The sequence below is a fragment of the Periophthalmus magnuspinnatus genome, chromosome 24 (genome assembly GCF_009829125.3).
Source record: "Periophthalmus magnuspinnatus isolate fPerMag1 chromosome 24, fPerMag1.2.pri, whole genome shotgun sequence".
Classification (NCBI taxonomy): Eukaryota; Metazoa; Chordata; class Actinopteri; order Gobiiformes; family Gobiidae; genus Periophthalmus; species Periophthalmus magnuspinnatus.
In genome coordinates this window covers 14646782-14667968 of record NC_047149.1, presented here as the reverse complement: position 1 = coordinate 14667968, position 21187 = coordinate 14646782, and the positions used below count along the sequence as shown (strand labels likewise).

Here is a 21187-nt window from a genome sequence, read left to right as displayed (position 1 = left end):
GTTAACAGGTAATGAACAGTAGAATTTGTAGTCAATTAGTTGTAAAAGTAGTTACTGAAAATAGTATCACAAATAGCACCAACAAGTACAAGTCATTTTGGTTTTTGTTTGAATATACCCACTTGATGTGAAGAATAAACCACAAATATTAGTGGGACAAACATGTGATAATAGTTTGTTAAAACATAAAAGACAACAGTAGTGTCATTGTTTTGCCCTTTATGGACAAACTCATGACACAAGAGACAGAAAACCACCATTACAGTATAAGAATAATTACATTTTTAAGGTAAAACCAAAATACCATTACATTACATTACATCCAATCAGAAAGTCAAAACATGCTAAATTATAATACCATTCCTTATTAAAATGCATATATCAAGTTAGAAATTAGAATACTAATTTACATACATAGTTCACATTATTAAGATAATTTTACTCCTTGGTTGGACATGGGCAGCAGATATAACATATGGAGAGGTAACTCCATAACTGTTACCCAGCAAATATAATGTAAACAATGGCCAAAACGTGTCGAAATTACACAATAGTTATGATTAGACTAATTCAAATAAATGACAATACCTTTATTTTGTTAAATCATTGTTTAAAGTCACGGAAAAATGTCTTCTTTGCTCATAAATTGTCCCAGCTTTTTGGATGGAATTTTCCATGTTGACGACATAGGTAGATGTACTTTGTTTTAAAACTCACTGCTACTTCCTGTATTTTTGTGCTTTTCTTTTCAACTTTTTCCACAAACTGACCTTGACTGATGTAAAACTTTAGGTTAGGTATTTACCACAGTAATAATAAGAATCACATGAAAATCTGCCATTGCATTGAAAACAAGACCTAGATTTTACTTTTAAGTACACATTATCCTCTTAATTTACAACCACTCTTAGAAGCTTTGTTTTGCTAGACAAGAAAGGGGGAACCATTACTCAAAATGATGTAGTGAAATGGGGCAGTAATCCAAACAGGATCCTATGTTGTCACCATGGTAATAAGTGTATCAAATACCCATCAAGATATGTCCCAGCCTCTCTGTATATACGATGTCCAAGAACAACATTTTATCTTTTAACAACGAGCTTGAAGAGGAACTGAGTGATGGACTAGTGTATAAAAATACAAAAGTGTCACTTAGCACAGTGTGCAAGAACTAACACAGAATGCAAATAGCACTCCTATAGTTTATATATGGTCAACCAGCTGGCTAAAGCTGGTTGACTCCTGGCTAAAAACTGCTGGTGAAAAAATGATAAATGTGCTTGGTAACAGTAGAGGCTAAAGGAGTTGAAAAGATAATAAAATTATGTTTTATGGCTTAAAAATACTGTAATATTTTAAGCAAAGCAATAACATCTCCATGGAAGAGGTAGGTGCATAGAGCACCTTTAAATATCATTACTTCTGAAACTCCTCTTCAGTGTGACTCACAACTTATTGGAATAATAATAACTTTGAAGGTAAGCGTGCTACTCGTAACTGCTTTAATATAAAAATTATGTTTCATCAAATAGCAAAGCATTTAAAAAGTTTGCATTTTCAATGTGCTCCCATCTAGTCTTTTTTTTTTTTTTAAATAGAAACTACACAGTTACTAATCTGTAGATGATCATTGGGCTGTTATGGGTTTATATATGGAATTGAGGGTCAATTTTGTGCAAAATTAAATATATCTATTAGAGAGCTTTGTGTTTGCAAGTGTTTTAATTAGATAAGATAAAAATGAACCACTATAATCAGTTTTATGTGCAGAGACCACACATTCTCATCAAGCACTAGCCTTGTGCTTTTCTCTCTGGCTTGTCCTTGCATATGAGTACGTCCCTGCAGCTAACTGTAATAAAAATTTGAACCTTTTCTTTTTAAAATTCAGTTTGTCTTTATATCTTCACCATGTTGAATTGCAGAATTATACACATAAAAATTATAATAACTACTGTAAGAAAGACTTCATAAGGCCAAGTGACCCTGGGGTTTCAATGTAATTTTCCAAATATTTTTTTCTGGTGTTGGAAACTAGACAGACTTAAAATAAAACCTAGTGCCCAATTGATTTGCACACTACTGGAGAGGTGAGAGCCAGTGACCTTTGGGAAGGATTTGGGTAGGGATTGACACAAGTCACCTAATGAACATGATGGAGGTGGCTATAGCATAAAAAAGAAAAACTATCCAACCAGGAGGGAGTAGGCGGAGTAAGTAGGAGCAATGCCTTAACAAGTATGTATCAAAGGCTGTTGTGTGGTGACGTGCGCGGTGCCATTGATTACAAGAATGCGTAGGTGGCTTTACCTTTAATGAAGAAAACAAAGTCTCTCTTCAGTATATCTTTACCTCAATTACACACTCAAGGCCCTGTTCCAGCATCCGGGCTCCGAAAGCTGTGAGCTATAAAAGGGGAGAGCCGTCCTCACAGCAGAACCGCTCCTACAGTGTACAGCACATTCATAGAGGAGCAGAAGAGAGAGACTTGGGAGCGCAGCAAACACTGAAAAGATCTGTGGAGACAAGAGAGGAGAGCAGACCAAAAGGTAAAAATGCATGACTTCCATTGTTTTGTAATGTATACAGCATTCAGAAAGTATGAATTGGATTTGCTTAATGGTGTAAAAATATTTCTTTTAACATTTTGTAGTGATTTTTTCTAACAATCGTACAATTGTTACTCATTCTAATAGTGGTGTCTTTTGTACAATATTTTTTGAAGAAAGTTGTTTTTGTTTTTATTCTCCTACTTGCTAAATACAATTATTTAGTCTATTTTCTTTTATAACATAACTTAAAAGGTACTACAGTGGTGATTGTTTTGTCTCAGTGTTTAAGGTTATTTGCAAGATTCCAAAGGTTAAAAAGGGAGGCTGTTTAGTTGCAAATGGGCTTGAAGGCATTTATGTAGGTGCTGTCTTTTTGTTAATACATTAACAAAAAGGCAGCACCGTGATTTTTAATTTCACTTTTGAGGCTGATTGGAGAATTATATACAGATAGTGTGAGCTTTCTATTTGGAATATAAACTTTTTTCTTTCATTTTTTCAATAGTCTTATACAATTGTTTTCCTTTTAATCTGCACATTAACAATGATTTGCATAAAGCGATCATACCATACGATGTAACATACCATAAGATTCCTCTTTGAGCTCCATTTTGTGTAACACCATAAATGCCTAGATTAGTTGATACGGTTCATCATTGCTCTCTTGGTGATGTATATCTATTGTTTCGAACTGTGGGTAGATCAGCTGTGTTTTCCATACAATCCTGTCATTGGAGAGCTATGAGTGTGTTTTAACAGCACCTCATAGATTTTACTCATCATGTTTGCTTGGACTGCTGTGCTCAGTGAGTCATACTGGAGCAGGAGACTCCTGCCAGACGTACAAAAGAAGATACCCCACAGAGGAGTCGTATCTTAGAATGATGGAAAGGCTGGGAGCAAGCAAAAGGATGAGATTCACAAGTGGATAAACTGTATTTGGAGGTGCAAAAGCTTATAAATCACATGAATGTACAAATGTACAAGGACAAGTATTGGGAGAGTAGAGAGCAATACACTGAGGTCATATGTCACAGTTGTCGTGTGTTGCTCATTAACACTTATAGGGTTTTGTATGCTTAGGATAGGAACATACAAACTCATACCACCACAGAGGAAGCGGTGGCTTTCCAGTCATAATGTATATGTACAGACAAATGTTATGTACGTTATTTTTTCTATTTGCTAAATGCCATAATAATGAGAGAAGGATTTTTGTTAGATAATTTTTCATTACTTCCTTCAAAGTCAGAAGTTTACATATATTTCATATAGTATTTGGTACCATTGCCTTTAAACAGTATGACTTGGGTCAAATGTTTTGGAAATCCTTCCATAAGTTTTTCACAATAATTGGCAGGAATTTTGGCCCTTTCCTTCAGACAGAACCGGTGTAACTGAGCCAAGTTTGTTGGCTGCCTTGCTTACACATGCCTTTTCACGTCCTATAAATTTTCAATATGGATCAGGGTCTTTGTTACTGTGTGCACTTGTAAACTGTAATCTGGCTTTTTTATGTTTCTTTTGGGGTAATGGCTTCTTCCTGGCAGATTAGCCTTTCAGACCATGACGATGATGATGGTACAGCATTCATTTCACTGCGGAAAATGACACTGTTTCCACCTTTAGCAGCATCTTCACAAGTCTTTTGCTTTGGTTCTTGGGTTGATACGCACATTTCGGACCAAAACACATTTATCTCTGGAACACAGAACCCGTCTCCTTCCTGAGCAGTATTATGGCTGGTCTTTATACTTGTGTATAATAGTTTGAACAGACCAACGTGGCACCTCCAAGCATCTGAAAATAGCACCCAAGGAGAAACCAGACTTGTGGAAGTCTCTTCCTGATATCTTGGCTGATTTCTTTTGACTTTCCCAGTGTGTTTCAGGTGTGTGTTTTAGGTCTGTTTCAAATCCATCCACAGATGTGTCTCTAATTAACTTAAATGTTGTCAATAAACCTATCAGAAGCTTCCAAAGACATGACATCATCATTTGGGTTTTCCCCAAGCTGTTTAAAGGCAAAGTAATCTTCTTCTCAAACTTCTGACTTTGAAGAAAGTAATAAAAAATTGTCTAAAAAAATCCTCTCATTATTATGTAGAATAGAAATAATTTTGGTAATCCTAATTGACCTAAAACAATATAGTATAGTCTAATTTCATGTCAGACAGTGAGGAAAAAAAGCATATGTGTCTTTTTATATAGTGTAAGTAAACTTCTGGTTTCAACTGAAGGTGTTGATTAGTATACTTTAGTACAGGGGTGGGCAAACTTTTTGACAGAGGGGCCACAATATTACATTAGATATTTGGCCTGTAACATGTAGCAAGGCATGAATATGCAAGGCTCATTAAACAAAATATTTTCCAAATGCATTAATTAAATTAATGATTGCTTTATTAAATTTTAGTTAAATAAACACAGCAGAAAAAGGTTTACCCTTACCTACCTATTTTAATAACATTTGGTCACGTTCTGCGGGCCAGATTAATAAGCCCAAAGGGCCGTGTGTGGCCCACGGGCCATAGCTTGCCCATGTCTGCTTTAGTACAATAGATTTGTGCTGATTTTGCTGCAAGCCACATCACAGTTTGAGGCTACTCTCAGCTCCAGTGGAGTCAGTTAATCTCAATGAGAAAATAAAATAATCAATGCTTCATTATTTTGAAGATTGCTTCATCTTTGCGTAGCTGCAGTGTGTGTGTCATGCATGGATCCTGGTTAGTTCTGTCATGTGATACAATTAGATCTCATCACAATCACATTATGTAATTCACAAAGGATCATTTTTACTCATTGAAATAAAACAACAATAATTGCACAATTTAAAAGGAATGCCAACAGGGATCAACTGCATGCAGCAATTCATAACACAGATACTGGAGTATCTTTTAGAGACTTTTAGAATACTTTTCAAAATATCTACAAGATGTATTTAATAACACATCTCATATTCCAGACATTTTCCCACCCACAGATACCATAGGCTTACTTTTTGTGACAAGCTGATGGAAAACATTTCAAGTTCTTGAGATTGTTGAATGTAGCATTGTTTTTGAAAGATTATATTCATTTTGTGTTCATATTTGACCCTTATAATATAACCAATATACAATGTGATTATTGCATTGACTCATTGCAGTGCTTGTTAAAACACATGTTTACTGTTGTTGAAGCTTACATAAGACTGGCTTCCTGAGGGCTCTGGTGTTAAATCTCTCCTGTGCACTGTAGGACGGGCCGGGCTGAAGATGTTGCCTTTGTCCTGGTTCCTCGTGGCAGTGACAGCCCACGTGTGCTACTCCTCCGGGGGCTCCGAGTGCTGGCAGAGCTCTGTCTGTGCCAACCTGAGTAACAAGCAGCGCATCCTGGTGAGTGAGGGCAGCGGACACAGCGCAGTCAATGACTTCACTTTGGTTCATTTGGTTAGGCTCATGCATTGAGAGGTCAGTCTTTTCATTCAGTGGCTCTCGAAATCTTCACACACAAAAAAAGTAAACCTAAACTAATGAATATTTCATAAACATGTTCCGTTCTCAATGTTTGTGCATGTGTTCTTAATTATTAATAGTGTCTTTTTCATATATCAAGAGATGTCAAATCAAATTACAAATCAAAATATGTAAAACTGGGGCAACAGTGCTTAATGCGCTCATCCACCAACTTGGCTTGAATTAGTACATACTTTATCTCTGGGGCCCCCGACAGCGGATGCCTTCTGGCTCAGCTATGGGTGATTCACATTTGACAACATTATGACTCTGCTCTCACCACTTTGACCAGTTGTATTTGTATTTATACGACCAACATCAGACTAAAAACATCCAGTGTGTCACAGCTACCACAGTCACAAGAACAGTACACAAACATATAAGGGGGATCAAGAGTTTTAAAAGTCTAGGCAAGTTTCTGGTGGATTTTAATGTGTTCCAGTTGGGGACAGTGGGCTTAAATTTGCAATATAAAGGGTCCTTGCACCAGTGTAAACACATAGCTGCGCTCACCTATGCCTGGTTCAAAAACAAACGTAAGCAGCAGTAGATATTTTGCTACTATAGATATAAAACAAATGTAATTGTTTGAGAGGGATATTCAGACTGCTGTAAACACACAGGCCCTGTTTCCAATAAAACCTGATATAATATATTATTTTTAATATAAATGTATGGGCTCTTGGGGACCCTTGGTGGTCTTGGGGCCCTAAGCAGCTGATTAGTCTGTTTATAGGCTGGGCCGGCCCTAGTCCCTAGGCAAGACATTTCAACGACCTTGCGTATTATTATTGTGTTATTATTGTAAACAGCAATGCCTAGTATCAATAGAAGTGGGCTAGGAATCATGATGGCCTATGGGGAAAATGAACATGCTGCCTATCAATGAATCCATATTTGTCCCCACGCAGGAGTGCATTCAGGTGTGCATGTCTGAGATGCACAATGACAACCCACAGAGCACAGATGTTGACGATGCAGACGCGCCTCTCGGTCTGGTGCAGAACGACCTAACATCCGACGACCGGACCCTAAAGGCCGTCAGACCGGACAGCCACAGCAACGAGAGGCGCTCCTACTCCATGGAGCACTTCCGCTGGGGCAAACCGTCCGGCCGTAAACGCAGGCCTGTTAAAGTCTTCGCCTCCTCCCTAGAAGGAGGAGGCTCTGTCGAAGGCGTCTCCCCGTTGCATGCCCGGAGAAGGCAACTCAGAGCCTACGAGAAGCGCAACGGAGACGCGCAACAAGGACTGCGCGCAAAGTCATCCTACACGCCGTACAGCCAACAGGAGAGGAAGGACGGCACGTACCGCATGAGCCACTTCAGATGGGGGAGTCCACCTGCAACGAAACGAAACGGCAACTTTCTGAAGCAGTGGCAGGAGGAGAAGCCGCAGAGCCCACTGACCAAGCTCCTCAGGAACTTTATGGCCAAAGATATGGCGAGGATGGTGGGATAAGTCCGTCACGTGGGTTGGGGTGTGTCTTTTGCATGTTAGTAGGTCTACAGAACATCTGAAAAAAGTCACTCTCCTTAGTACAATGTCCTCTGGGCCAAAGATTCTCAACAACATATCCAGAACCTCTGAGGCCAGATAACGGGAAATTTCAAGCTCAATAAAGCAATCACGCATCCACCATCCACTCTGTCCGTGCCCATGACTTGAAAGGCCTTTGTTATATTTTTTTTTCTCGTGAATCTACAGGAAAGTCTGAAGATTGGAATAAGCTGAGCTAGTTGTAAATGTACTTAGAGCATATCAAAAACATACAGTTTACTTACTGTGTTATTTTTTGTAAATCGATGCATTAAAAGAAATATATGGCAAGCTTTAGTTTAATAGTTGTCATTTTATACGAGACATTGCAATTTCCTCTAGAGGAAGAGTTTAGTCTTTCTGGTTTTGGGCCATTGAAAATACCTCCACTCACCTTCCCCCGCTGAGTCTTTTTAACCCTCTGCAGGAAGAAAGGTCATTTCAGCACAACCTTTTATCCCAGACTGTTTATCTATGAGTAAAGTGGGCAGGCCAAAGCAAATAAAAGGGCACAGAGGTGAACTCACTCATTTTTGTATAGTGCTTTCCTATCTTCAAGGTACTCAAAGAGCTTTACATCATGGAAGCACTCACACATTCACACACACATTCATACGCAGCTAGTGGGGGCAAAGAGCTTAAGTGTCTTGCCCAAGGACACAATGACAGCATTCATCGTGGGAGCTGGAATCACACCATCTACCTGTGGGTTTATGGATCTGACAGCTTAATCAATGATGTTTATACCAAGAGCGGGATTTGAACCACCAACCTTCAGATCAGTGAACAAACCCTCTACCAACTTAGCTACTGTTGAAAATACACTTTTTTTTTTACCCCAAAAAATTAATTCTGCATCTTTTGACCTGAATAAGACCTGAGCCCACAGCTACATTAGTTACATCATTGAGATAGCTGAAAAATACTTGACTCACAGGGAGGATAAACGCAACACAAGAATCAATCTTATCCATTTATTGTTCAACAGGGCAACAGAGCATGCACAGTCAAGTATGACACTCATAAGGCATTTTCTCCTCATCAAAGCTGCCTTTGTCAGAAGTGTATCCAGCTTTTAAAGTGCAAATTTCACAGAAGTATGACCTAAATCACATAACAGACACTGGTTTGTAGTTTGCACTTGTGATGACAAAATAAGGAAGGATTAACCTCTCACCATTACATTACACTATGCAATGACAACAGGCAGAAACACAGATTTATTGACAAGTTGTTAGATTTTTGAGCAAACATAAGTGATTGCAAAGTTAGGTTGCACAATGCTCTTTGTTCACTTGGTCCTGGGTCACATGAAAAACAATTTTTAAAGTGTAGTTGGATTTTGACACATTTGGACAAACCATCCACAATCGGACACACACCTGCACTGACAGAGGACATCGCACATGACAAATACAAACATGTAAAAAACAAAACAAAACAAAAGTGTTATAAAGGACATGATATCAGGGACACACCAGATCATTTAACTTACTTCAAATGTCACAGCCAAAGCAGTATTTCACAGAAGAATCTTTGATCATGACCAGCATACAAAAAAGATACATTTTAGACAATGTCCACTACTTCTATACAAAAGACAGGCTAAATTATTGCCATCATACTTAGATTTCATACCTGTGTGAGTGTGTGTGTGGAATGAGACACACAAATAAATGGCTTTAGGCCTGAATCTGCAGAACAATGCACTGTCTGAAGCTGCAGCAGCAGTTTGGCATAAGAAGGAGAGAGTGCAAAGTTAATCCAGTGTGTAATAATCGTAACTCTACAGGTCAAAATGATAGTGCATAGACCTGAACTCACACTACGGAGATAGCCTTTTATAGAAAACAAGCATTTAAGCAGGAGATGACGTGTCGATCTGTGCTTTTCAAACAACTAATCTTATCTTTGTCTAAATTTGATCATGTCATTGGTTGCTGGTTTGATTTCAATAAATTTAAATTTAAAAAAACTTAATGCAGTGGCAGTCTAAAATTATAGTTGATATACAATACGCATATACACGCAAAACATCTCTGTACATCAGCTCTAAAATTCATATATTTCTTTGTATATACACATTTATATGGAAATGGGAAAATAAGTAACTTTCAACTGTAACTTGTAGTAACTATGAAGGCAAAGAAAAACATATTAATGAAAGCACTTCTGAATGAGTCTAAAAGGCAAATAATAAAGTTAAGACTTAAAAACAGGTGCCCGAGCTTGAAATTAATGCACAGTGCAGAGAAATACATGAACACATCAAAACATATAAAAACGTAAAAAAGTACAAACACTGCGACATAAAAAGGTATTTGAGACATAGTATGGCGTCTTTTCAGATACTAGAAAAACACGATCAGTGCTTACAATACTTTCTGTCTACAGGGCATGCTGTCTTCAGTCAATTAAAAATGGTAAAAGATAAAGAGAAATTAAATGAAAAAAGTAAATCCTAAAATGTTCAGGTATTAAAAGGGTTTGTTGTTTATGTCGTATGTGTAAACCCTCAGTCGTCCAGGTCCGATCCATAGTAAAAGCTAAAAGTAAAATCTGTCAATTGGACAAAAAAGTTGTAGGAGTGAAGATGTTTTGCTGCTTTAGGTCCCAAAGCAAACAAATAGAATAGAGCTAGCCAGGATGCCAATATGTATGAAAGCACCCATTAAGAGTTGAATGAATATGCTAAATATGACTGAAGCACAGTGCACAATTAGTGTAGCACAATAGACCTAGCCTACAGACAGAAACCGTAAACAACAGCTGTTTCCAGTTTCAGTGTAGTTAGCTCCTCCCTTCAGATAGATATAAAGCAGTGTCAGTGCAATCACACCAGAACTGAAGAAGCGGCTTGGATGACCAGCTCCTGCTAAACTTTTTTGTGTTAGTTGATAGATTTTACTTTTGGCTTTTTAGTAAAACTTACTTTGTAAAAAATATGGTTGTAGTAAAAAAAAAGTTATTTAATAATTAGGGTAAACTATTAAAAATACTTATAATTAGGGTAAACTATTAAAAATACTTATAATTAGGGTAAACTATTAAAAATACTTATTTAATAATTAGGGTAAAATATTTCAAGCATGTATTTATTTAAATTAGAATGAGTTAAATTGATGATAACATTTGAAATTTAAGATATATATATATATATATTTTTTAAAAGCAAGTCGAATCGTATAGCAGTTAAAATAAATAAATGCTTCACATATTTTACACAGTGTACCAATTACAAAACTGAATTTAAGAAAATTAGATTAAGTAAATTATTAACAAAATACAGTTGTAACAACCACTGCCCTGTCTCGGTGACACTATTGTTTTCCTGGGCTTATCTCTTTGCCGTGGAGATCAAATACTTTGGATGTTTTTTCGTCTAGTACACACAAAGGTCAGGGAACTTCATTTCATATATGGGAATGGAACGACTCTGTGTTTGGCCATAACCCGATGAAATGGTTCCAGATGGACTTGGAGGTGGTCTAGACAAAAGAGCACAATAAATACAGTCAGTTATCTTCATGTCAGAACTCACTCAAAACTAAATATTTATGCAGTTTTCATGGAAACATCTAAGAGAACAGTGTGTACCTGATTGTAATCTCAAAGATCTGGTTAAGTTTGCTTTGCAGCATCATGGCCTAAAACAACAAGACAAATAATGACTTAAAAAAATAAAAAGAAGAGTGACAAATAATAAATTAACATGACTTATAACATACCCTGGCACCGCAGTGAGCCGCTATCTCTTCAAAAGGAGCTTTCTGAAACTTCTCCACAACTTGCCTCCGGCGCTCCCTTTCCTGCTCTTCCATCCCAACACTGTCCACTAGGAGGAGCCACACACAAACAATTTTAATACAGAACTTACAGGTTTTTGATACATTTTGCATCAATCTTACACTCTGGACTGGTTGATATGAATAATAATAATGCCAGAAACAAAACAACAGACTTAAGTGTACATACCAATAGCATTCTTGAGTGTTTCAAATGTGATTTCTTCTGCTGGTGTTCTCTGCATAAAACAGAAATATTGATATACAAATTCTATTACAGATACATGTGCAGTTTGAAGTACATTTTCTGAATTACCTCTTCTTTCTCTGGACTATTTCGAGACTCCACTTCAACCTGCAGTGAGATGGTTTCCCCAATACTCTTCCTCTTTGACAGACGGTCCTCATCTGTGGTAAGAAAAATGTTTATGTATCATGGAAGTAATGAAGAAGTTAGGTACAGTATGAGCTAGGCTGGGCAACATTCCAAAAATTATAGGATCCTTTTCTAATAATCTGGTATGATTTTATTGTAATTGTTGTTCATTTTTAAGTTTATTTTGTGTTGAATAACCAAAAGATCTTTACAGGGTTATATCTAAGGGGACCATGCCAAATTGTAGAAACTGAATGCCAGTACACCCAAAAATTCTTGTTTTCTTTGCGTGAGATCAGCAAGTCCCTTCTATATTCTGTTTGAATCCAGGGTCTGGAATGGGACCATTGAGCATGAAAAATCCCCGTCGTACCGTGGGACGGTCCAACCACAGCCACTAATTTGTAGCACGTTTCCCAATGTGGTCAACGTCTCTTCTCGGAATTTTTTGTACTATTCAGATCAAAATATATATCTTTTTTACCTAAGATAAATAAGAGTTTGGTGCTTTGATTGTTTCTCAGTCATCTGTGTAATTTTTTACCTTTTTTACTCCTAAACTGTCATGTTTGTTTTTACTGTGATGGAGCATATATCTCTCTTGTTGGTTAATCCTACTTTCAATCACGCCTTCTGGACTCAGGGGTACAGTTCCAGATCCATTCATTTTTGTAAAGTTTAGTCAAAACGTATGGTTCTGTTGGCTAGGTAACAGATTTACCACATGTGAAATACATTCTCACCTGTGTACTGCGGCACATAAGGAGTACCCAGCCGCTCTGTGTTGTAGCCACTGCCTCCGAGGACCTCAGTGATTTTGGATTGAAGGAACAAAACATCGCCTTCCACTTTCTCCAGTGAAGAGGGCAGTCTGAAAAACACAGTGACTAGTGAGAAGCTATCAACAGTACATCTGGTATTAACCAATGTCTAATGTGAAAACATACTTTGGCTTGTCGATGAATACGTCCTCTGGTAAGAGATGGGAGCTTTCCTTTTGCCTCACCTCAATCACCTGTTGATTAAAACATGGTTGACATTTTTCAAATAAATAAAGTTATTCTGAAATACTGAATGTACTGACCTCATGTATGTGTTGGCAGAAAGTGGGAACAGTGGTGAGCTGACAGATGAGGTTGAGGTAGGCGGCCACAAGGGCATGAACAGCACAGCGGTTATAAACAGGCAGCCCCTCGTCATTGGACAGAGCTAGGTCCTGAGAAAATTTAAAAAACATTTTCTGGTACAGACGTACACAATGTCCAGATTGTAAGATAATTTACATTTACAAGATTACAATGTTCGATGTTGGGAGCAATGCTTTGAATTACAGTCTGACAACACAAAATACAATGGGTGTAATTAAAAGCTCCACATTTACAAGCCTGTTTTGAGATTCAAGAGAGTCAAGGCCTTTGTTTCTCTTTCAAAATTAAAACTGAACTGAACATAACTTAACCCAATCTTCTGTTAGTAAAAGTATGTGGTTTGGAGCAAAGACTTGGAGAGTCTTGTTTATAGTCACATAAATCATATTAAGAAACATATTAAATAGAAAATTGTAAGGAAAAAAATGTCATTCATTTAGTAACTTATGAGCAACTCTGTACTCTGGCCACCAAACCTATACTCTGGCCACCAAACCTATTTTATTTAATAATTTTAAGAGTTTCGAATACCACGCAGTTGTTTTTAATAACCCACAAATTTTAGCAGTAACAATTTACAGACCACCAAAAAAGTGCTGTATTTTTATCAATGAATTTTCGGAATTTTTATCAATTCTACATAATTCTTACAATATGATTATTTTAACCGGTGATTTTAATTTACATGTAGATATTTTAGACCCTGTTGCAAGGGAATTTTTAAATGTTCTTAATTACATGTATTTTACCCAGCATGTGACACAGCCAACTCACAACAGAGGACACACTCTGGACTTGGTCATCACTCATGGCCTGTCTGCGAGTGTGTCCTCTGTTGTTGACCTGGCTGTGTCAGATCATTTCTGTGTGTTTTTTAATATCACTGGTTTTATTCAGCGGGAGACCTCTGTGAGAACTGTGAGGAAGCGTCATCTTACCCCTGAAGTGGCTGCAAATTTTATTCAAATTTTAGAGAACACTCCTCCAATTGTTTTACCTGCCTCCTGTGATTTTATTGTTGATGATTTTAACAGCAAACTTCAATCCACTTTAGATACAGTTGCTCCTCTTAAATTAAGCAAGGCCCCCCCCAAACCTGCAGCACCATGGAAAACTGAATCAATAAAACAACTTAAACGAAACTGCAGAAGGGCAGAAAGAAAATGGAGGAAAAACAAAATCACAATTAACTTTCAAATGTACACCCAACATCTAAAAACATATAATAATGCCATCAGAAACAATAGAAACTCATATTTCTCCAAACTAATCACAAACAATAAAAACAACCCCAAAATTCTTTTCTCCACTATCGACCATCTCACTAACCCTGTTCTTAACAACTCCAAACTCCCTCCCACTGACTCCCTTTGTGAGCGGTTTGCAGAGCACTTCATGGGAAAGATAAACAAAATCAGATGTGACATTTTATCTAACCAAACCACTGTTTTTAACACATCTGATTGTTTGTCTTTACCAGAGGAAACACTGGACAGCTTTGTCCTGGTTAATGCTGAGAGGCTTGATGAAGTTTTCTCCTCAGTGAGACCCACCACATGTCTTGTTGACCCCATTCCAACACGGTTCTTCAAGTCATTTTATGAATCTTTTAGAGACGAGCTTTTAAACATGATGAACTACTCTCTTCAGACAGGGGTCTTTCCCACTGCCTTTAAAGCTGCAGTGGTGAGGCCCCTGCTGAAGAAGAGCAATTTAGATTTTAATGACTTCAACAATTACAGACCAGTGTCTAACTTACCATTTTTAAGCAAAATTTTAGAAAAACTTGTTTTTACCCAGCTTAATTATTTTTTAAACACACAGAACATTCTTGAAGAATGTCAGTCTGGTTTTAGAGTAAACCACAGTACAGAGACAGCCTTGACAAAGATTTTAAATGATTTTAGACTAAATTATGATTCTAAACAGGTGACAGTGTTGGTTCTACTGGATCTAAGCGCTGCCTTTGATACAGTAGACCACACTATTCTTTTAAACAGACTCAAACACCTGGTCGGCCTCTCTGGTACTGTACACAAATGGTTTACTTCCTACCTCACAGACAGAACATTTATGGTAAGCTTAGACACCTACTCCTCTCAGGTTCATAAAATCACATGTGGTGTGCCCCAGGGTTCCATTTTAGGTCCTATACTTTTTAACCTGTACATGCTCCCTCTTGGTGATGTCATCAGGAGACATGGAATCAGCTTCCACAGCTATGCAGATGATACACAGCTTTACATCTCCATGTCTCCTGATGACACCAGCCCAGTGGATGCTCTTTTTAACTGTATTTTAGACATCAAATCCTGGATGGCAGAAAACTTCCTCCAGCTTAACCAGGACAAAACTGAGGTTTTAATCATCGGTCCTGAGGCCCAGAGAGAGAAACTTTTACCCAAATTACAGTCACAGTCTTTTAATCCATCATCACAAGTAAGAAACCTGGGCGTTATTTTTGACTCTGAGCTGACTTTTATTCCACACATTAAAAACATCACAAAAATTGGTTTTTACCATTTGAAAAACATAGCCAGAGTCCGTCCCATTCTCTCTCGGGCCAACACAGAGACGCTGATGCATGCTTTTATCACCAGTCGTATAGACTACTGTAATGCCCTGCTCTCTGGTCTTCCCAAAAAGGCGATTTCAGGTCTACAATTATTACAAAATTCAGCAGCACGTGTCCTGACTAAGACCAGGGGGCGGGACCACATTACACCGGTATTAGAATCCCTGCATTGGCTCCCTGTGTGTTTCAGGATCGATTTTAAAGTTCTTTTACTGGTTTTTAAATGTCTTAATGGTCTTGGGCCTTCTTATCTTACAGAACTGCTTTTATCCTATGAACCCTCGCGGCCCCTGCGCTCCTCCGGCAGCAGGCTCCTAGTCATTCCCAAAGTCAGGACACACACGCATGGAGAGGCCTCTTTCCAGTTTTATGGCCCCCGTCTATGGAACAGCCTGCCGGAGGACCTCAGGGCCGCAGAGAACATTCAGGTTTTTAAAAGCAGGCTCAAGACCCATCTTTTTAGCATAGCTTTTGATTAGTATTTATCATTTTAGTTTACTTCTCTATTTATTTAGTCTTATTTAGGCTGGCTAGTGTGTTCATGTTTTACTTATGTTTTATTTACTTGTTTAGTTTTGATTTATTTTATTATTTATTGATTATTTTATTATTTATTTTATTATTTATTGACTTATTTATTAGGTTTGACTTATTTTATTATTTTTAATCATTTTAGATTTGCCAGTGTTTCCTCTGAGGAGCCCTCTGCACCGGGAGCTGTGGTTGGCTGTGGCTGCTGGGCCCTGGCTCGTGGGCCCTGGAGGTTTGGTCTTGACCTCATCTCTTCTCTGGGCCCTGGGCTGGTGTCCTGTGGCTGTGGGTGACCCTGTTCCTGGTGCAGATGGTTCCTCTGGTGGCGCTCTCTCATCTGGTTCATCTTTATCCAGCCTGTTTCACTTAAACATATTTTAAATGAAACTGAGGTATTTTAACATGTGTTGAGGTGGGGGGTGGGAGTGTGTGTTGGGGTGGGGGGTTGTTTGGTTATGATCATTGATGTGTTGGGGTTGGGTTGTTGGGCTGTCGGGTGGCTGGGTGGGTTTGGTGGGTGGGACTGATTTTAATGCTTTGTAAAGCACTTTGTGTTACTTTTTTTTGTATGAAAAAGTGCTATATAAATAAAGTTTGATTTGATTTGATTTGATACAGACAGACGATGCACATAGTTTGAAACTAAGCTGGAGGACAGGTCACAGTTCTATGGTGAAAGTATTTTTTCACATTGGCTGCAGAATGAGGTGCCAATGTTTAACATTAAAGATGTGATTGTTGTCAGGTGAAAGAATTTTAAGACATAGGATTAATATGGACTCAATCTCCAACAATAGTAAAATTCAGCAATTGTGGACCATAAGTTTGGATATTTCATCATATCAGTAAGTCTCCCATACAGTTATACAGGCACCTTTCAGATGGAGGACCCATCTAAAATGATGACATAATAAAACTCTAGAACCTCTTAAATAATATGTTATATAATATATAATAAATGAAGTCGATACCTGTAAGGCGAGTGAGAGGCGAATAAGGTCCACTACGACCTCCTCGTTGGCCAGCTCCACACTAAGCAGAGCCAGCAGAGTGAAGAGGGTCTGGTAATGCTCCCGTCCGCTGCTCTGCTCTTTACAGCCCAAGTAGATGTGTCGGTAAAGCTGCTGCCCATGCTGACACCGCAACAAGCAAACAATCATGAGTCACAATGTAGCAACATGTCTCTGCAAAATATTATACTGTTTGAATATGGCATCGTGATTGGGCTTATAATCTAGTTTAGTCCAGTTTTCTGTAGATAAGCTTCTTCCTCATGTACTCTATGTGGGTCGATTGAATTTGATATTTAGTTTATTCCTGGTTAATTTTTTGTTAGATGTGGCATTGTTTTTGGACCAAAAACAAAACCCTTTCAAAAGAAGTCCTTTCTTCTAGTCCTTTTTCTTGATAATATTATTGCAATCAAAATCCAATGGAAGCAAAATATTTTCTTAAGTGTGACTAAACAGAAATAAAAAAAATTCTGGGTCTAGTTGACCTTAATAGTAATTATACCTTTTTCATGAACAAGTTGTCCTGTCGGGAACACTTGTCCACTTTGAGTTTGAGCACCGAGATGTCAGAGATGATACTGCACAAATGAAATTAACAGTGAAAAATAACTCAAACTTTGCATTCACATTACAAACCATTAACTTACCTGACATTGGAGAACTTGGGCCTGTTATCGTGCCTGTCGATGAGGCTAAGCAGAATTTGCAGCACCAACAGACGTACCTCAGGGTCCTCAGTGAGAGATAGGGACAGCAGTGGCTCCAGGAACGAGCTGGGCATAGCGGTTAGCATGTTGGTGGTCTCATAACCTGCTGTTACCTGATTAGAAAAAGTGCAGACAAGTGATTTTCAGAACGCGCAAATGTGATGAGTTAAGTGTATACTGCAGAAAATGTGCTTGAACTGGTCTTTTACAAAGTGTGAAAATTGTGCCTATTTTTAACATTTTTTTCAGTGTGTAGGTTGTTAGAAATGAATAAGAGCAATAACATTTACCTGCACTAAAGACTTGAGCAACATAACCTGAATCATTCTAGTGCCATCGGGTCTGTAAATAAAAAACAAAAAACAAAAACAGAAATATTATTTAAATTTGAAGAGATTTTTGAGAATTTGTAACCTTCTTTTACTTTATCTTATGAACTCACCCAGAGCCAGAAGGGGGCAGTGTAGGGTGAAGTCCAGGAATCTTTCCCAAAATGAAGAGCATAACCTCTGACCTCTGGTAAGTTGGTAATGTATTGGCAAAAGAACCTGTAAACATGGGCAGGGTTATCAATAAATTTTATAAAACAAAATAATTATTTTCACTTGGAAGATTCATGTTAAATATGTGTATTACAGTATTTAAATAAAATACAATTAAATACAATAAAATAAAGTGTGATATTGCAATTAATTGTCTTCCCTACAACATGAAATAGCAAAGTTTTTTTTCAACATATCAGTATTTGGACACATTTTTCTTTTACATTTTCTGTCAAAGGATTTACTAAGGTTTCTTATTTATGATGGGATATAAACTGCAAAGTCACCAATGGTCCGAATGACTGCCTCCTGGAGCTGCCTCTCCTCGTGAGCTTTGATGATCTTGGTGCCGATGTTGGTGCTGCCGTCATATGTCCCGGTCAGTTCATAATCCACACTGAGACGCAGCTGCCTCAGAAGGGTGTTAAAGACTTCCAGCACGGTGGGCCCTGGACAAAAAGCAACATCAAAACTGAGCTTCTGTTTGACCAGTCAGATTGTACAGCAAGACGGTAGAGGGAAGAGAGGGAGAGAAGAGAGAGAAAGGAGAAAGAGGAGAGAGAGGGGAGAAACTGGGGAGGTCTGTCTTTCTCTCCCCTGTCCCTCCTCTGAAGAGAAAGAGGAGAGAGGAAGACACCACTCACCCACAGAGCCACTAGCAGCGATGGCAGCGGCCTCCAGTAGAACCTCCACGATCCCAGCCCGCACCGTCGCAGAGTTCTTACTGTTGGCGTCCAGGTGACCCAGGAGCTGCTGAATGACCAAGTGTGAATGCTGTGACTGAAAAGAAAGTTAAAATAAGTAAATACACATCAAATTTAATAAGTAGGAATACAAGACTTTCATAGCTAAAGTGAATTAATGGATGAAAAATGTGTGTTTTGCATTCAGAAGAGAACTGAGGAAGAAATGAAGATAAAAGCTAATTTTACTTGAATGGGCTCATATATTGTTTCATGAGTATTGTTGTTTACATTTACTCTGCATTTATATATTGTGTGTGTAATGTTTTATATTGTCTCTATTTTGTAATCTGTGTGGCACATTGAGAGCTGATCTCAGTGGTCAGTCCTTATTTACTTACTGTTAGAGAAATTCCATTTCTGTGCTGTACTGAGGGCACTCACTTTCTGAGAGTTTATGTTTTAAGGCGCTGGGTCCCAGTACTGATGGTAAATAAACTTCTCCTGTTAGATCTCCAGCGTCATGCCTCTTCTCTTCAACTCTCAGGCTACTACAAGAAGTTTATTTACCGTCAGTACGGGACCTAGCACTCGGAGACTTGAACCTTCAAGACACTGTGATAGTGTTGCCCTTTACAGCCTAGTACAGTCCAGTCTGGCCATGCTTCTGTTGTAGGGAGTATTATACCTCTGATGACGTAGGCTAAGAAAACAGGGACTGAGCTAGTAGTGAGTGCTCTAAGTACAGCAAAGAAATGGAAATTCTCTAACACTTACAAACTTATACTAACTTCAGGACAGTTATATGTCTTTACAAAATTAGCCTTAGTTAAGTATGATTTACCTGGATAGAGTACATGATTATTTTAAAGCAGCGCACTGCAAATGTCTTCCCCTCCCATAGACAGTGATTATCCAAGTGCCTATAAAGAGGAAAGAAAAATCTGAGTTAACTCTTAATATTCTGCACCAGAATGTCAAAATAACTCAAGTTTAGTATGGAAGGACTCTGGTGAAGTGTATGCATCTGCCCTGCTTTTGTGTGTGTGTGAGTATCAGTACACTGAATATTGATGCACATCCCTAATGACCCACAATGCAGCATTAATCAAACAGGATCAAGGTCATTAGTTTCTGTGAGCTGTTATTCAATGGTGTACCTCTGCTTTCGACAAAGGTAAGAGCAGAGACAGAGTGAGACAAACGACCAGAGCACAAACTAGATAGAAACTCAGACAGTGATGGATGAATGAGGGGCAATCTAACACTAATAGTACAGGAAAATTCAAACAACACTCTTAGAAGTTTGCAAAACATTCAAAGCAGAAGTATTTTTTTAGAAAGTAGGAGGTGGCCAATATGCCAATAATGATTTGTTAGAGGTTAAAATCATACTTTTGATTTCATCAGTTCATGCAGTTAGTATCTTTATATGTATGTCATAGATATGTCAAACAGAGAAGTGGTGAATCACATACTGACCAAATTAGAATATCATTGCAGAGATATGATCAGTGGGAATACTTATTTCTCTTTTCAGCTTGTATATTTGCTGATTCAGTACTACCACTACCCCAGTAGTATACGCAGCTATTGCTTTGAAGATGGTATTAAATTGTAGTGAATCTATTGAAATGTGGATATTTCTAGAACAATATAGCACTGACTCCGGTCAACAGCCAGTGACATCCAAAATTCTGTGACTAATATTAGCAGATCAAGCAAGATACAGCATCATTTAAACTATTACTATGTTCTCTGAAAATTACTAGTAGCCTTTCTGACCTTGCTATCGACCTTGTTTAAACACCCCACACCAGCTAAACGGATGGATCCAACAAAATCAAACCAATTTATTCTGCTGAATATGGAAAGACAAAAAACAAGAGCAAATTCATATACAAATAAAACAAAATGGTGGTTGGACTCACGTGAGCACAGGGTTGACAGCGTTCTTGATGTTGCCATACGCAGCCCGTCCCAGTAACTCTCTGAAGCAACGTTCTGTAAGCTCCACCGGGCTTTCCTTCTCCTTCTCGGACGCCTGCAGTGGAGAGGGGGAGCGGCTGGAGAGGAGAGGAGAGGAGAGAGGGTAGGAGAGGGAGGAGAGGGGCAGGTAAGCCAACGCAGCAGAACAAAGCAAGGTGAGGTGAGAGAGGTGAGGCAACACAAGTCAATATACAGCACTGTGAAAAGTGGAGAGCTTAGAATCTGACTCTGGATATGTATAGTGCAGTATTG

General features: G+C 38.3%; 2 protein-coding genes across 3 annotated transcripts in view; one reads left to right on the top strand and one right to left on the bottom strand.

The window, feature by feature from the left end:
* The first annotated feature begins 2444 nt into the window (after window positions 1–2444).
* Window positions 2445–9093, top strand: LOC117392492 (pro-opiomelanocortin-like). The gene is made up of 3 exons (XM_055232371.1): window positions 2445–2549; window positions 5792–5928; window positions 6960–9093. Exons 2-3 carry the CDS (start codon window positions 5809–5811, stop codon window positions 7506–7508), a joined length of 669 nt encoding a protein of 222 aa, XP_055088346.1. The 5' UTR covers window positions 2445–2549; window positions 5792–5808; the 3' UTR covers window positions 7509–9093.
* The window catches only part of LOC117392673 (protein EFR3 homolog B), a 26902-nt gene continuing 14261 nt past the window's right edge, over window positions 8547–21187 (bottom strand). The window contains exons 8-25 of one of the 2 annotated variants that reach the window (XR_008649242.1): window positions 20878–21012; window positions 19791–19869; window positions 18908–19043; window positions 18551–18712; window positions 18164–18269; window positions 18012–18063; window positions 17662–17834; window positions 17517–17592; window positions 16973–17134; window positions 12832–12963; window positions 12695–12762; window positions 12491–12618; window positions 11688–11779; window positions 11562–11610; window positions 11315–11421; window positions 11184–11233; window positions 10515–11074; window positions 8547–10145 (exon numbers count right to left, since the gene is read on the bottom strand). Coding sequence is in view for 1 of the 2 variants with exons in the window: in XM_033990797.2 (XP_033846688.1) it covers window positions 10969–11074; window positions 11184–11233; window positions 11315–11421; window positions 11562–11610; window positions 11688–11779; window positions 12491–12618; window positions 12695–12762; window positions 12832–12963; window positions 16973–17134; window positions 17517–17592; window positions 17662–17834; window positions 18012–18063; window positions 18164–18269; window positions 18551–18712; window positions 18908–19043; window positions 19791–19869; window positions 20878–21012 (1813 nt within the window). In the remaining variant the exon portion in view is untranslated. Of the gene's footprint in view, window positions 10146–10514; window positions 11075–11183; window positions 11234–11314; window positions 11422–11561; window positions 11611–11687; window positions 11780–12490; window positions 12619–12694; window positions 12763–12831; window positions 12964–16972; window positions 17135–17516; window positions 17593–17661; window positions 17835–18011; window positions 18064–18163; window positions 18270–18550; window positions 18713–18907; window positions 19044–19790; window positions 19870–20877; window positions 21013–21187 lie in introns of those variants that run through there. The other variant, XM_033990797.2, reaches the window with a different exon arrangement.